Source organism: Ascaphus truei, chromosome 3 (assembly GCF_040206685.1).
Source record: "Ascaphus truei isolate aAscTru1 chromosome 3, aAscTru1.hap1, whole genome shotgun sequence".
In the NCBI taxonomy this organism is placed as follows: domain Eukaryota; kingdom Metazoa; phylum Chordata; class Amphibia; order Anura; family Ascaphidae; genus Ascaphus; species Ascaphus truei.
This window is the reverse complement of record NC_134485.1, coordinates 412,256,426-412,273,959: the sequence shown is the minus strand read 5'-3', so window position 1 is coordinate 412,273,959 and position 17,534 is coordinate 412,256,426. Positions and strand designations below refer to the sequence as shown.

The window sequence follows — 17,534 nt, the reverse complement described above, 5'->3', positions numbered from 1 at the left end:
AGGGAGGGGGAGCAGGGAGGGAGTGGTGCGGGGGGAGGCGCAAGCAGGGAGGAGCAGAGAGGGAGGGGTGCGGGGGGAGGCGCAAGCAGGGAGGGGAGAGCAGGCAGGGGGAGCAGAGAGGGAGTGGTGCGGGGGGAGGCGCAAGCAGGGAGAGGAGAGCAAGCAGGGGGAGCAGAGAGGGAGTGGTGCGGGGGGAGGCGCAAGCAGAGAGGCGCGAACAGGCAGGGGGCGCCCCTGCTGTAGAGTACTTGGTGCTGTAGCATGTGTATTATCAGTTGGGTGCTGGACATTGGAAACCTGCTGCTTTAAAGCAGAAATCTAACCCCTTGTTTTACAGATTTCAAACCAGGGTGTCCTCTGGAGCTGAACCATTTTCTTTTCAGCTCCGAGGACCCGGTGGTTCCAGAAATACTTACCGGTTAAGTTGCCGGGGTTATTTCCAGACATTTAAAGATGGTTTAAATCAGCAGGGCATGCTGCATTACGTTTTTAATGTATTATAATGTAACAAGCATTTTTTGTTTCTATAGCAACCATTTACAAAGTCACATCCCCTTCCTCTCCTGAAACAGGCTCTGACACACCCCTATTTGAACCCTGCCCTCTCTCTAGCATTGCACCAATTGTATCGAGTGACTGCCTGGTCACATGATCTTCCCCACAGACCTTTGCATCTTTGGTCCTCTTCTGCTGCACCGAAAGCCATTTAGTGAACCCCCAAGCCTAATCTACGCCGGTTGATCACAGGAGAACTGTTTGATCAGCAACTTAGCTAATTACTTATCATTGTGTGGATTGTTTTGATGCACATATTAAAGGGGGGGAAATAAAATGAAAAACACCAAAAAGGTGGCTTGGACAGCTGCTTTAAAGCCGCCATTTCGTTAGGCACACAGTTCCCTGGATGCATAGATACCAGCACCACTACAGAGGTAAGTATCTCTGGAAGCAGGGGGTCTCCAGTGCTGAAATTAACACAGTTCAGCTATGAAGAAAACCTCATGCTTCAATCCTGTAATTAGAAAAAAATAATAATACTAATAATTAAGACGCAGTGCAGCATGTTCTGCTGCTTTCCGCACTTCTGCAGCCCTTTGGAGCAGTTCAATTGTGCTGTGCCCCAATACAAGCTAATGTGGGAATAGGCATAGATTGCGAAGATCGAGACGTTGGCACCTTCCCTTTGCTGGATCACCTCTGCAAAAGGTTTTCCCATCCATTGTTTGAAGATAAACAGCATCAAGTCGCTCGGTAATAATAAGGGCGAGTTTCTGTGCCCTCGCCTCCCCTATAAGCATGAGCTCATCTATATGTAACTCTACTCCTGCAGTAAATTAACAGATCTGATTTCTACCATAGCAACTGAACACAAGAACTCTCCCACTAATGCAGTACACACAAAGAGGTGGCCTACCATACACAAGAGATATATATATATATATATATATATATATATATATATATATATTAAAGTAACAGAATTATAGACAGCGCCCCTTATCAGACACACCAAAACTGCTGCAACGCTGATATATGTGGTAGGTGTTTGCACCAGGTTGATATTTTAAGTTCAAACAGATCAATATCAATATAAAAATATATAAATATATAAAAAGTGGCAGGGGCCGTATATATGCCCAAAAAATGAATATTTTATAAAAATGTGTTAAAAAGAAAAGAAAAAGTGTGCATAAAAATCAAAAAGAAAAATGCAAAAATTATAACAAAATTGATTCAAATTGTATCAAAAATAGAGGACAATTAAATTATCTATGCAATTGATATAAATGACTATAAATATGCAGGGTCCAATCTAACCTAAATTGTGAATTGATTTCAAATCATAACAAATAGTGGACCAAAAATATTAATATTCAAAAACCAAAAGATAGAAAAAATGGTAAAGTAATTGTAAATGTTCACAAAAAATACTTAAGTCCTCAGATTGTCCAGGATAATTGAATCACAGAAGTACAGGCTGCTTCTTCTTGGGTTCACCGAACTCCCACAGCACCTATTTAGATAAAAAAAGAAAAGAAGCGCCCGATCCTTGTGTAAAATCAGATAAGAATTTTAATACATCACGGACAAGACAAATGCACACTTACAATTTGTCTGATAAAATCAGGCATGTTATGGGACCAGCCCATGCACCAACTGAAGACTCCACGATCGCCTCTGTGTAATCTGAAGTCCTTTGGAGTGCTGGATCTTATGTCTGTATCAGCCTTTGTCTAACGTTTTTACACAGCTGTATTCAGTTCAATGGGCAATGTTTGAGCTAATTTAAATTAATTTAAACCTGGTGCAACGATGTTCATCTACAAATGAATTAACTAAAAAGTAATAATAATCAATTGGCATGTTAACATCTTTAAAACAAATAACAAATACATTGGACTAATATATAATATATTGGAACATAAATATCTGAATACTGAAAACAAATTATATAATAATAATATCTAACAACAAAAGCTAATATTTAAAAATTAAATAATATAACCTTTTTCACCTAATCAATTTAGTAACAAATAAAACGGAACATAATATTAATTTAAATTAGCTCAAACATTGCCCATTGAACTGAATACAGCTGTGTAAAAACGTTAGACATTGGTCGAAAGGACTATTTAACACCAGACAGTTCAGTGTGGTATCCATCCCCTGATGAAATCCGCAAGGACGGAAGAAACGCGTAGGGATATGTGGCAGTGAACCTACGGTGGTCGAGCAGTTCCCAGCTACCAACGTGAAGACGCAGAGACGTGTGTGAAGTCCCATCCGGGTCCCAGTGCTCCACGAGAGAGGTGAATGGCGGCCGCACGCTACAACTAAGCAGCCGCAAAGGAAAGTACTGATTCCCTTACTATCTGGGACAACTCTCTGGAACAAAGGCTGATACAGACATAAGATCCAGCACTCCAAAGGACTTCAGATTACACAGAGGCGATCGTGGAGTCTTCAGTTGGTGCATGGGCTGGTCCCATAACATGCCTGATTTTATCAGACAAATTGTAAGTGTGCATTTGTCTTGTCCGTGATGTATTAAAATTCTTATCTGATTTTACACAAGGATCGGGCGCTTCTTTTCTTTTTATATATATATATATATATATATATATATATATATATATATATATATATATATAGTATTATTATTAAAAAATAAAGCCATGAAAACATATCACGGCTGAATCATTATTTGCTTGAGTGATGTGTAGAATTTATTTACAAAATAGAGTATGAAGTTTTAAAAAGTAATTATTGATTATTTTACTAAATGGAAATCTTATTAAATATAAAGCTGAGCTCCAAACCGTTATTACTTGTTTCTAATTTAAAAAAAAAAAGGGCCATTATGTAAAAGAACAAGACGAGCTTTGTAAACTTTGTTATACAACATGGACATCTGCAGAACTCAAACAGTACTACAGTTCTGGTGATATACAGGCATACCCTGCATTAACGTACGCAATGGGACCGGAGCATGTATGTAAAGCGAAAATGTACTTAAAGTGAAGCACGACCTTTTTCCCACTTATCGATGCATGTACTGTACTGCAATCATCATATACGTGCATAACTGATGTAAATAACGCATTTGTAGCAGGCTCTATAGTCTCCCCGCTTGCGCACAGCTTCGGTACAGGTAGGGAGCCGGTATTGCTGTTCAGGACGTGCTGAAAGGCGCATGCGTGAGCTGCCGTTTGTCTATTGAGCAATATGTCCTTACTCGCGAGTGTACTTAAAGTGAGTGTCCTTAAACCGGGGTATGCCTGTACTGTACAATAGGAGGCGAATGCAGTGTGTCCCAGTACACAGAAATCATGCTGTATTATATATTGCACCTGATATCATCATGGGACATTTCACTGTACGGCAAGTTCAGTTTCACAATGCGATTGTTTACAAGTTCCTGAACAGGCGCCTTCTCTCCTACTGTCTGCTGAAATCCTGGCGCGACAGATTGAACGAGAGACCTCATATCATTCGACAGCCATAGTATCTACAATGAACAAACAATAGCTATTGTAAGCACATCATCTTCACTGGAGGGATTCCCAACACTCATTTTCATGAAGAACCTTTCCTAGGGCAGATACAAATCTCTGGAAATATTATCTCTGGGAGGTCTTTGGTGCCGAATTCACTTGGGGTGGGTTTATACGAGTTAATATGTAGACGAGACATGTTCCATGAAAGGTTTCAGCTAGAAAGCAATGAATTTGATCTAAGAAAATAGATGTGCTATGAACATACTAAATTAAATGCATGGAAAAAGGAGAACTTGTACATTGCACACTGTACCAGTTTGGGATCAATAGATGTTTCATTGAGGATGATATCCAGTGTTCGGTTAATCCAGGAATCTCTGTATGGATGATCCTGTGGTGGACGGTAGAGGTCAAATATCACAGACTTGTTGGCACTATCAGCGAGCATCAGGAAGTCGCTTAGTTTGTAAATAGACTGATTATTTGCTCTTTGGTGATCTTCACTGGACAAAGAGGCCATACAGGAAAACGGCTTATCCTAGGAAACAGGAAGGTACATAAAAAAAATCACATGTGGATTAGCTTCATTTTGTTTTTGTTATCTACACGCATGAGCTAGAATGAAAAAAATAAATAAATAAAAATGCAGTTATTAATGGAATTAATTTGTGAACTTTACAGAATCTGCACATGTAGGAAATGCATACATTTTTAAAGCATTCATGTTCAAGGAAGATCATTTGCTTCCCACAATACGGATCGTAGAATGAGGGTAACGTTTTGTTTTCTTCTACTTCTTTATTTATTTCTAAAATGTGTTGCCAGGAAGTACTACATTGAGGGTTACCTCTCGTTTTCAAATAGGATCTGGGAACAGTATTCTGATGACAATACATGGAACAGGGTTATACATTATGAAGCCCTGTGTAATTTTGGGGTTACATGTCTTTCTCCTCCTGTGCAATAATCCCTGGTAAGGGCAGGTTTGCCAGGAGTGATCATGGGGTTTGCCCTCACACTCTGTGCTGTGTAATATCTAGGGAAGGAAGTGACATCAGGCTCTGTGTCCACTTACAGTGACACAGGGGTGGTGCCTACTGAAGCTATATAATATGCAGGACTTCCTTAATTTAGTGAGTGTGCCTCATCACCTGAGTGAGGTGAGTCTGTCCAGCAACCTGTCAGGGCTCTGGCCGTGTTTGTGGCCCTCCCTCAAGGGAGTGGTGTGGAAGACTATTCCTCTTACTCCATCTGGGAGTAAGGGAAGAGCTAGACCTGCATTGAGTGCCCTTGCCTGGGAGTGTACGGTCAGGAACTTCCTTTAGGTTGGCAACCTGAGATAAGCGGCTAGAAGACCGGCCGCTATGATGGGCGGCTGTCCATGTATGGTAACAATAAAGGATGTCAAAGAAAGAGCTCGCTTCTGTCCTGATTGTGGAGTCACTCGGGAAGAAGGTGCACATAGAGGTTCTCTTTCAGAGACTCCTCCCTACTACGCTGGGGGTCTGGAAGAGATGGAGGCGCTGTACCATGAGTGAGTATAACTCAGCAATACCTCATAAGCCAGTCCTGATACTATTCCCCACACCATCACGGGAGATTCAGGGATTCTGTAAGCCAGCAGGTGCACCACACTATACTTCATGTAACAGGGGTCAATGTACACATAGGGGGGGCAATATGAGATTGGCCCGGGCAAACACCGTTACATTATATATAAAGACATTGCAGGAACAGTTAAAGATAATTATGTTATAGGCGTATGTAACAGTTACAGAAAGAACTTAGACTGGTGGCAGCTGTGAGCGTCTACGGTAGGTTGTTTCAGTCGTCAGGTTCACGGTAAGAGAAGGAGGAGCGGCCGGATACTTTGCTGAACCTTGGGACCGTGAACAGTCTTTTGGAGTCAGATCTCAGGTGATAAGGGCTGCATGTGGTGGGGGTGAGGAGGTTGTGCAGATAGGCGGGTAGCTTGCTCAGAAAGTATTTGAAGGCAAGAAAAATGAACTTTGCGCATAAACGCAAGTGATATCAAACTAGATACTCACTGTGAAATGTCCCAATAGTGTATAATTGTCATTAGCATCAGCTGTGCGATACATCTTCTGACCATACTTAATATTGGTGAAAAAATGGGTCCGATAATTTTATTTCTTAAATGTGCTGCAAATGAGTTTATTGCTTTCCGCCAAACCCGTTTTTTCTCTCCATGTCAATTTCTGGAAGGGTATAGGACGGAGTATGCAATACATAGTCATGGATTAGCTCAAGAAAGCTGGCATTATGGGTGGTTCCATCCCTCCATTGATACATAGAAGATATATAGTCACAAGGAGATACTGCCAAGTCCTAGCCATGAGTAACTGGGAAAACAGCAGACAGAGACTCCTCGATTCATTGAGAAAGCAGGAAATGACTAGCAAACGTCCTGCTGATTATGTTCTACAAGCTGTGATAGTGTTGATCCAGCACCATCACACGTTAAGGTGCCGTTGACTTCAATGGGGCTTTCTGCGTGATAGCACCCGATCAGCGCTATTGCAGGCCAAACTCAACAGGGTTTCAGTTTGTGATAGACAAATTATATGCAATCCGCATCTAGTAACATGAGCACACTGTACAATACTCCTAGAGCCATGTGAAATAATGACGACTTTGCTGGGTACCGTCATGAGCTATTTCAATATCCATATGTGGTTTCTTTAAAGGTTCAGCGTTAGACTCTCTGCTGTCACCCTATTTAGATATCAAAGCAAGGTTCTATTTAATAATACACACACACTAAATGGGAATTGATCAATATCAAGATAACATTAAAGTAATTGTCAAGGTCAGATAAATTAATTCCTTGCGCAGTATACTATTCAATCATATCTGATTGTTAGCTGATAGATTAATCTGTCTTTCCACGGCGTTTAAAAGGTGTTGGCATCAAATAAATAAATAGGAATAGTAGTACCTCAGTGAACCATTTCCCAGCGTTTAGTTTCTCCAGCATCTCCCAGTTTAACATTGCTGCATTCTCTGTGGTCCAGTTGGGAAGGACCTGTTGTATGTCGGTTGTCCTTGTTAAAGTGCTGTCGTGCATGAGAAACGGAACGCCATCAAAACTACAAACGGAGTACAACAAAAAACACCATTCATTTTACCTGGTATCCATCACTTACATCAAGGTTCTCCGACTTTCAAGAAGCGAAAGACAAAATGTGTCACTAAGGGTCAATTGTTGTCATGGGTGCAGTCTACAATGCAAAGCAACACAAACAGCGCTATTATTAAGTCCCTTCATTCATCTCTGTACAAGAGCCTGTCAAATGGAATCCTTAAACTTCTAATGAAGGCATAGAAGGTGGGTAACCGCGTTGGTCCTTTCTTTCAGGTAGTAACAAAGGAGGGAGAGGGAGAGTAAGGGGTATGATGCCTTTTATTGGAGCAACAAGTAGTTGATATGTTACAAGCTTTCTAACCTCTCGGGGTCCTTCCATCAGGGTTACAGATGAGATGGGAAAGCTTGTAACATATCAACAACTTGTTGGTCCAATACAAGGTATCATACCATCTACGCCCTCTCCCTCCTTTATTGCTACATCCTTAAACTTGTCAGTCTCGGTGGCAGGGTTCAATCTGCCACTGTTTTACATAAAAACAGCCTCTCCCTTCTTTTTCATGTAGACTGCTCTGTCACAATGCAGTCCTGTCCCCGGCATGAGATTGTGAGGGCCGAATATATGTAAATACTGTAGTTCCGTGAGAAATATAATTCAATTCTGTCATTCATTTCAGGGCTTAAGAAGCAGACCCTGAAGGAGCCCATTGTATACCTACTAATCAATTAGATATTTAAAAAAAAAAATGAAAAAGAATTACAGGTGGTTGAAGACAATAAAAACCTCCAAATTAAAAGATATACAGCTCAACCCCGTTATAACGCAATCCGCTACAGCGCGAATCCGCTTATAACGCAATGCAAGCGTGGCTCCCAATTTTCGTATTTATGAATACTTTACAACACGATTATTGGTATCTTAAATACTTTATTGTACAATACATACAATTGTACATTATTTCTAACGTGATCCGCTTATAGCACAATGTGATTCTTTGGACCCCAAGCACAGCGTTATAAGGGGGTTGAGCTGTATTTATGTATACAGAAATCCACACCCAGACAATTCTATTTTTACATAAGCTCCCCCAGGGTTTTGTTCAAGACAGAATACTTAAGAAGCTTTGCATTGCCATCTATCCAACACCCAGATGTATAAATGTTTATTGCCCAATGAACAGATTATCTTCTCATCAAGTGAACAGTAAAATATATTGTGCTTTTTAGATATATTATGGAGATTGTCCTCTGGGGATAGCTTGTTGGGATATTTCGGGCTCTATGCATCAAAGGGCAAATTCCTTAGCAGAGTCGTTATTTTCCGCAGCTCGCACTGAAATATACCTACGCCAGGCCGCGCCTATGTATTAATCTAAGTTGCATCCATTTCTAGTATGTTTGTGTCTGCCGGAGAAGAGGGATTTAGAATGGAAGTGGGAGGGGTTAGGGCGGGGTCACGTTCACATATTGGCGCAGGTCTGTGCATTAAGGAACGTGCGACTTGCGTTTCTTCTGGTGGCGGTTTTCTGCGTTGGTTTTCTCCGTACTTTAAGGGTGGCATAAGTCTGTTTTTAGCACAAAACACTAGAGCACCGGGCGCCAAATTCTATAGCGGTAGAAATAGACTTCAGAAATCTGCTGCGTTTCAGAAAGAAAGAAGCCATTTTTTTACGCCCCCGTGTAAGCGCGCACGTACCTCTTGATCAGGGCTGGGCCAACTCCAGTCCACAAGGGCTACCAACAGGTCAGGGTTTCAGGATGTCCCAGCTTCTGCCCAGGTGGCTCAATCAGTGGCTCACTCATTGACTGTATCACCTGTGCTGAAGCAGGGATATCCTTAAAACCTGGCCCGTTGGTGGCCCTTGCTGACTGGAGGAGTTGACCACCCCTGCTCTCGATACATAGAACCGGATCTCTTTTATGAGTGAGCTAGAAGGCGAGTGATATTTTCCGGTTATGCACAATATGTACATTCACAGACCAACAGCCACAATATGAATAAAAGGATCACGCTGATTAGAACGGTCTCCCACAGAGAATCTTTAATGATGCCCAAATCTCCGGGGACTTCCCGCCTTGCCTCGCAATTAGAATTATTTATATTTGCCCGTTTCTTAAACAAAAAATCTTCGTACCTTTGAGCTGATCCTTACAGCTCGGAATTTGTTACTGTATTTTCTCTACCTGTCCGTGCCTCTTCCTTGTGCCCCGCACAAGCAGTATACACAGTACAGTCTGTTTGCTGTTGTGCTGTTTCAACTTAGGTGACCTAGTTTCTCAATTTGACAGCTTTCAAAGCTGCAGTTCAAGCAAAATCCTACATGTGTTTTTTTTTTTTAAATAAATCAGTTTTGTACTATGAGAAAATACTTGAAGTAAACTGGAGATTACTAGGTTGCACAGTTACAGTATAAGCCTGTCCATAAGCACCCACATTATACGTGGGAAGATATCGTTTGAAAAAAATGTATTTGCTTTTGAGGCATGATAACCTACCACAAAATGTTCGATCTAAACCTATACCCCTAAATCAGCTACCTTTCTTTAATATCGTGCTTTAGATACTGGAGCATGAATACATGTGGTTACTCCATCTTGACTGGTCTGGGCTGCAGTGTGTATTCATTCATTACAGGCATACCCCGCATTAACATACGCAATGGGACCGGAGCATGTATGTAAAGCGAAAATGTACTTAAAGTGAAGCACTACCTTTTTCCTACTTATCAATGCATGTACTGCACTGCAATCGTCATATACGTGCATAACTGATGTAAATAACACATGTGTAAAAGGCTCTATAGTCTCCCCGCTTCGGTACAGGTAGGGAGTCGGTATTGCTGTTCAGGACATGCTGACAGGCGCATGCGCGAGCTGCCGTTTTCCTATTGAGCGATATGTACTTACTCGTGAGTGTACTTAAAGTGAGTGTCCTTAAACCGGGGTATGCCTGTATTGGATACTATCCCATCTCCACATTTGCTGATGAACCCTACACCATCTGCAATCGATGCCACGAAGACTCCTTGATTAAAAAAAAGTGAGCCTCTAAAATGCTTATCTTTATAGATCCGATATGCTGTATCAAGCTCCCTCCGGCCAGCTACGTTGTCATAAACCCTTCATTTTGTGTGATGGAAAACCGTACGACAAAGGACCCAGATTATCGGGCACGTCTAGTCGCTTTACCTCATTGTGACGTCAGTTTCTAGGCCGTCTCCGCCATGCTCTATGGTTTTCTCAAATGACATCTTGGTATTTTCTGGTGCCAACTGCAGTAAGATGAGAAGGGATGGGGGGGGGAGATGTCTATACTTCAATAAGCATTGGATGTCATGTTACTATTCATGCCTTGAAACATCAACTCAGGCCTTCACGTCTCTCCCTGCGTTCTGAAATGTGCAACAAAATCCTAACACTGAAAGGATATCGTTTAAAAGCTTCCAATGATTTCAATATGAAGAAATACTGTAACATTCTAAGCCACTCTGATACCTACTATACCCAAATATGAGAGCTTGTGTTAGAAGACAACAACTATGGCAGGAGTGGCCAACTCCAGCGCGAAAGGGCCACTAGATTTTAAGGATATCCCTGCTTCAGTTAGAATGACTGTTCCACTGATTAAGCCACCTGTGCTGAAGCAGAGATATCCTTAATACCTGGCTTGTTAGTGGCCCTAGAAGACTGCAGTTAGCCACCCCTGAACTATAGCATTCCAATCAGTATCTTTAGTCTAATAAAAGGTGCATAATATTTCATACCAATGGAGCAGCTGTGTCTCTCACTGCTCCTCTACCAAATAGACTCAAGACAGGAATAATAGGTATAATATCCTGGTCAAATTGTGATGCCGTCGGTCATCCTTTCTGCTGACCGTTATTATGAGACTATTGCCTTCTGAGCATATGTGGGGCCATTAGGGAGATCTGCCTTACTGCCTCTTACTCTGCCTCTGAAGACATAGCAGGCGTTTTACAATTTACAACGCTTCAGAGCAATGCGTTGCTGAACTCTGACATGAAAGGGTTTAATAAATATAACACAGCCCTGATCTCTGCAACTTTGGAATCTCTGTAGCATTATTTACTGCAGTTATAGGGGACATGCCAAGTTCTAAAGAGGAACATTAATTGGATATTGGGATTTTCTGTAGATTTTTTGGAATTAGGCATTTGTGTCTAAATGTGAAAGTGACAATAAAAAAAAAAGAGATACAAATGCCATCTTTAGATTCCCAATTCTATAAAATAACTCATATTAAATGTCTAAACAAAATAAAATGTGACTATAGCGCTAAAGTGTAAAAAACAAATAATAAACAATATCCTTTAAATAAAGGTAGGCTGCCTAGTACCTACTGTCTAGTACAAACAGAAACCACATAAGAAATAAAGAAAACCTGGCGCCAAATGTTCGTATGGAAAGTCCTGTGAGCACGTGCGGGACACGCCCCTGTCTCGCTAAACAGTGTCAGTGCGCGGGACACAGACTGCAGTGTGCGAGGCGGCCGTACAGAGAGGGCGAGGAGCGCGGCGGGGAGAGCTCTGATTGGAGGACCCGGGCGTTAGGTTCGGAGCCGGCCCGTTGATACATTTCTGGATATGGAACCTCTTGGAATTGTTCCAATTTTGGAAATCTTTGGAGGTGTTGATCAGAGGACAAGCTTTACAGGAGCCACAACGTTGGTGATATAGAGGCAGATTGTAGTAGTCCAGTTAATTGGCCAACATATGAAAGTGAGACTTCACATAAATGTGTTCTACCACAAAGTATTCGGCTTTTATGCCGATTCTTTGAAGATCGCAGGACTTTCCATACGAACATTTGGCGCCAGGTTTTCTTTATTTCTCATATTAAATGTCTCCTTATCTTTGGGGTTTTGGTTACAAACAGATGTAGCTAACCTTGTCATGTGAGCGCGGTGATCTCGGCACCGGAGAATTAAGACTAAGGGGGAGGAAGGGGTTCGCATCCGGAAGCATGGACCACCCTCAGCGTGATCGCGGCAAATCCCCCATCTCTGGCGCCGCAGACTTTTGCTTCTTCGGCCGCGGCGCCGGGGACAGAGAGTCTGGCTACATTTGTATAGTGAAAGACTGCAACGGTGCCGCGAAGATCGCTGACAAACGCAGGATCACCGCACCTTTACTTTCTCATTTATAATTTTATTTTAATCAAAGAGCGAGTGCAGATTTAATCCAGATCGTCCCTAAAGGGCCATGACATGGTCACAATGACATCTGATCGCTTCACTTCGGGATGACTGTATATCAATTACTATATTTAGTGATTTAAAAAAAATGTGTTTACAAACTATTCCCAACAAGTTAAAGTGTGCTATTAAAACATTTTGTATACTTCTAATCAATATGGCTCGCCGCATATTATTTACCTTTGGTGCTCCTCTGTGACCAATTAGAGATGGCTTGGGCCCAAGCGTCCCTTCCTCTCTGATGCACGGTGAATACATCCCCAGTGGTATCAAGTACAGAAAGAGCAATGTAGCAAGGTAAGGGCTTAATATCATCACCTGAGAAACTAGAGTGAGAAAAGAGAAGGAGCATGCGAGTGATAATATACTCTCACACACCAATAAAAAAACAGGATTGCAGCAAAGGTTCATTGCATTGTTTTTATATTTGTTCTATGACTCAACCACGCTGTCCATACCTTTAAATACTGCAAGTTCCCCAAGAACTCATTTCATAACAGAAGCTTATATGGTTCCCTACGATTTCCTCCTGGATGTCCCACTATTATCTGACGCTTGAGATGCCCAAAACAGAATGAATACTCTACCCCTTCCAGTGCCGCTTTTACACCCAAACTTTAGCTACAGTACTACCTCACTGTCAATAACACCACAATCTCATCAACACCGAGAGCCCGCTGCCTACAAGCACCTCCTCCCCTCCAACCCAATTGGGTCCTGCTGTGCGGCTGGAAACTCACGCTAACACCCCCTAACATCCACACTGCCAAACCTAAATGGTATCAGCTGTCAGGCTGGACTATATTCCACCCTGAGCTATACTCCATCCTACAACGACATGCAGCCACTTTACTGTACCTTTTGTTTTAACATTGCCCCTTATTCTCTCCCTGTTCCCCCACCCCCCTCTCCCTGTCCCTCCACTCCCTCTCTCCCTGTCCCTCCACCCCCTCTCTCCCTGTCCCTCCACCCCCTCTCTCCCTGTTCCCCCCCTCCCCTTTCCCCCACCCCTTCTCTCCCTGCCCCCCTCCCATAACATTCTTTCCCACCTCACCTTCAGGTCTTTACTCATTCTCAAGCAATTCAATCTTTAAAGCTTGTATGCTGTAAGCTATTGTAAGACAAATACTAAGTTATAATTACATGGGACCATGTACTTGGAGACATGTTTTTAGGAGGGATCTCCTTAACGACTGCATACTACGTAACCCAATGTGCTCCATGATAAACATAATCAACCTCCAGCTCTGTCTGCTGTAGGCGGGCACAATAAAATGCCGCTTCTACCCGTCGCTGCAAAACGTGCTTGCAAATGTGTTACAGAGCAATGCTTTGACGACTATTCTTGCGGCAAAAACGTAAATACATTAATATTTTGATAAGAAGCACAAAGAACTAAGGTGATTTGCTAGTCGTCAGCTATGAAACCAAGATCTCAAGGTCAATGCTCCTGACCCTAGTTGCCAAGTCTCTCTTCTTGTAACATGATAGGGGCTTGTTTTGGACACAGAATTAGGAAGCACCGAAAAGTGCAACGAGGCGAGTGTAGTGCGGTTGCCCACAACGCAAGTGCAGAATTTGCCTGACTTCCATGATATGAATCTGGCCGTATGGAAACACAAATGACAACATAAAATGTTCAGGTGTTCGATTCCTCATTAAGGATGTCACCTGGATTTTAATGCCCAAATGATTTGCACTGAAAATGTGTCATATGAATCTGCCGGACACCCCCAACAAACAGGCGATACAAACTGGGGGGGAAACTTTTCATGGCTTATTCCCCTCATCCCAGGAGAGTATTTTATTGAAGTCAGCAATTTCAGCTTTTATTTTTTTTTCTCCAAAAAATGATGGCTGCCTTGTCCACTCGATGACCGAGATATGGTTTGGAAGCAAAAACAACCTAAACCCCCCCAGAATGTTGAATATTTTAACACGGCCTTGATTTCTTCCTTTCCACAAAAACATGGTTTTGAAGGACTTCGTCTTATGAACCTATTTGCCGACTTCTACCTCTACCAATCGCATCACTGCTGCAGAATGAACACACATTTACCCAGAATCCTACAACAACATCCTTGGCTTACACCACAGTTGGTATTGGAAGGAACTGGAAGAGTGCAGGAAAGCAAATGCAGCACAAACTCCCCTCCCCCCCCAGTAAAATGATCAATACAAGTGTTTTCCCGACCTTACCTCTGGAGTTGATTCTGACAAAGTACAGTGCCGCTGGCCAGGATAGAAGAGTCACTGCTGCTATTGCACCGATGTGCAGATATGGAGCTGTGACCTAGCAAAGGGATGGAAGATGGGTGTTAAAAGACTGCGGCGCGTATGTACCAAGGGAACTAGCAGCAAAATTGGAGAAAATTGCATAATTTTTGTATTGCGTCAATGTATTTTGCTTCATAAGTTTGGTGCAGTTTTTTTTTTGCTCCACTTTTGCAGTTGGGAGACTTCGATACACGGTCTCCCAAATGCTTAGGAAAGTCTTTACTTTCTTTGTCTAGATTCTTACGTGACTGAGGATCTACCCATTGACGTCAGTGAAGGACTTAAGGAGACGTCAACGTCTTGTTAATCGCTGACGGAGATCTTCAAAGCTCAGTAACGATGCGTTACCAGCCCTTGCGTCACTATAACGGACGTTAGTGCTAAAGATATACAAGAGAGGTGTTCCCTCTAACAATGTATATCCACTGAGCTCTGTTATAGTTAACTTAAAATGTTGCAGGTACACAATGCTCTTATTAGGCACAAAATAAATTGTGGCGAGTAAAAAAAAAGTGTCAGGAACCCTCCGCCATACAGGGAACAACAAATACAAATCCCGCTTGTGAGCACACTCACACGTCCCAGACAGGTCTGAGATGGTCTGAGAGACATTAAAGAAGGGTGCTGCATAAAGAATGAGAAGCCAAACAATACCTGAAATGAAAGGAGAACTACGGCCCACTCAGCCCCCCATAAATTAGACAGGACGGCCAGGGCAGCTGTAGAGAATAATAGGACAGCCAGCATCCCGATCTGTGAAGGGATACATCCTTGTTAGAAAAGAGTCTGCACAAGCAGCCCGAGTATTTACAGCATAGAAATACCCAACGAATGCCCGCTGCTGCCCACCCGTATTCCCTACGTATCGCCGTGCACACGTGGAATAGCTTCACGGACACACGAAAAAGACATTATTTTGTAGGCTGTGATATCTTTTAATTGTTCACAAGAACGTTCTACACTTATGTAATTAGTACAGTACATATGTTTAGAGGTTATATGAAAAACGACATTTTCTCAAAAGCTTTACTGAATGTATACAATGTTAGGCCAGCAAAAGGTTGCACAACCTGAGGTAAAGCCTTAGACCATATTGGATATGGATGTTGACTCTTCTTTAGGATTCCGCTGTGTCCAGCCAACATATTTCCCCCTCACAGGAACCGAAAGACCGGATGTGACGTTGATCCGACCGTAAGTGACGTGACAAACCGGAGGGTCAACCAGCTACAGAACTGTGAGGAGAGAATTGGCGCGATATACCACCTCCACGGTGAGAGACGACCTCAGGCACCCAACACCATTTATGTGTCCATGGTATATGTACACAATGTGAGTACATATGTGTTGTCCATCTATTTTAAAGATACATTTTATATTGGTCTGCACACTCTGTTTCTCCTTTTCCCCTGAGATCTACTACCAACAATACACCCTGATCCAGACATCCGGATACTATTTTCCCTGCACATATCCTTTGACCACACTGTAAGTAGGCACTCTGACAGAGCCAAACCCCATTCCTTCCAAGTTTGTATATTTGTTCCTTTCTTTTTTGGGGTGATCCCAATACTTATGCTCCCTCTGAATCCCGGACAAGTCTGCATTCTAAAGGGAATCCAAAACAATTCCCATCAAGGGAGGAGCCTAATTCACGTTGTCCGTCAGGGAGTGTGGAGCGAGCTTTAGAGGGACGTCATCGGCGCACGCTCAAGGATCTGTGATCGGGGCTGCGAGGGTGCACGCGCGGCAAGTCACAGCTTGTAACTGAGACTCTGCTGGCACACGTAGCAGACGGCAACAGTGTCACATTTGTAACTGAGATACAATGTAAGTGTATCTCTGTATATTGTCATTTTTAATTAAAGCCCTGTAGATTTGCACGATCTTCCTCCTCTGTTTTTTTTCGGGGGAGATTTATCGGTGCAGTGTGTGGGAGTGCAGCGACGGAACGCAAGAGTTGGCAACGAGTAGGGGTCGTGGAGCAGCGAGAGACGTGGGCTAAAGCACAGTTTCTATCAGCCGAACACAGCACAACTGTTTCTTGTAAGTAGGCATTGTTATATTCTACTGAGCATCATTGGTTGGACAATCACATGCTACACTATGGTGTGTTTTTTTCTTCTTGTATGCTTTGCACTAGGATGAACTTCTTCCACTAAGAGGATTTCTAAGTATCAAAATCCAGGATTGGCAGCATTTTCAATTGAAACCAACTTGTGGACATTTGTGCTGGACTTTTATTCCATGAAGTGGTTTATCACTGATTGCATTCTCTCAGGTATAAGCGCCGGGGATTTCTTTCTGTAATTGCAATTCCCATCCGAGGTTGAGATGGTATCTATTACCTAACACGTTGTTATTTTTCCAATTTTCACTATTTGTGTGAGCACTAGAATATATGTGATTTCCACACTGATTGGTGAATAAAATTATTTTCATTTAACTCATTCAAGTGTGTTCAAGCGCCGTTCAAATCACCTGGGTGTCTATAACCACTAACCCATCACCCCACAGAATCCGCTCTACTCTAACACAGAGAAAAGTCGGCTAGAATAAAGCCAAATGGGCAAGCACGATGCCAGCTACGGATTTAACGCTTCATCCCACCTGGAAATTGCTTGAGGGTATATGGTCAATGCGAACGGCATTTTTATCATTTTGATTTGGTCATATAATGCATTTCTTTCTTTTTTTTTCATCCTGATTAATAAACTCTTAAAGGGTTCGGCACCTCTCTCTGTGCTTGCACTTTAATTAAAGCAGCAATACAGGTTTCATTTATTGTTTTATTTATTTTTTATTACAGGAATGAAGCAGGAGGTCCTCAGAGCTGAACGGTGTTAATTTCAGTTCCAGGGACCCCCTGCTTCCGGAGATACTTACCTCCATAGGGTGTGCTCAATGGCAATGCCGTCGGTGCAGTCGCACCGAGCCC

General features: G+C 42.5%; 1 protein-coding gene across 9 annotated transcripts in view; it reads right to left on the bottom strand.

Annotated features, from left to right (window-relative positions):
• The window catches only part of GDPD4 (glycerophosphodiester phosphodiesterase domain containing 4), a 108,704-nt gene that overhangs the window by 16,746 nt on the left and 74,424 nt on the right, over nucleotides 1-17,534 (bottom strand). For all 9 annotated transcript variants that reach the window (XM_075592649.1, XM_075592643.1, XM_075592648.1 and 6 more), the window contains 7 exons: nucleotides 15,251-15,349; nucleotides 14,519-14,612; nucleotides 12,500-12,645; nucleotides 10,294-10,376; nucleotides 6,958-7,108; nucleotides 4,312-4,536; nucleotides 3,852-4,009 (listed from right to left, as the gene is read on the bottom strand). In XM_075592649.1, the coding sequence (XP_075448764.1) occupies nucleotides 3,852-4,009; nucleotides 4,312-4,536; nucleotides 6,958-7,108; nucleotides 10,294-10,376; nucleotides 12,500-12,645; nucleotides 14,519-14,612; nucleotides 15,251-15,349 (956 nt within the window). The remainder of the gene's footprint in view (nucleotides 1-3,851; nucleotides 4,010-4,311; nucleotides 4,537-6,957; nucleotides 7,109-10,293; nucleotides 10,377-12,499; nucleotides 12,646-14,518; nucleotides 14,613-15,250; nucleotides 15,350-17,534) is intronic.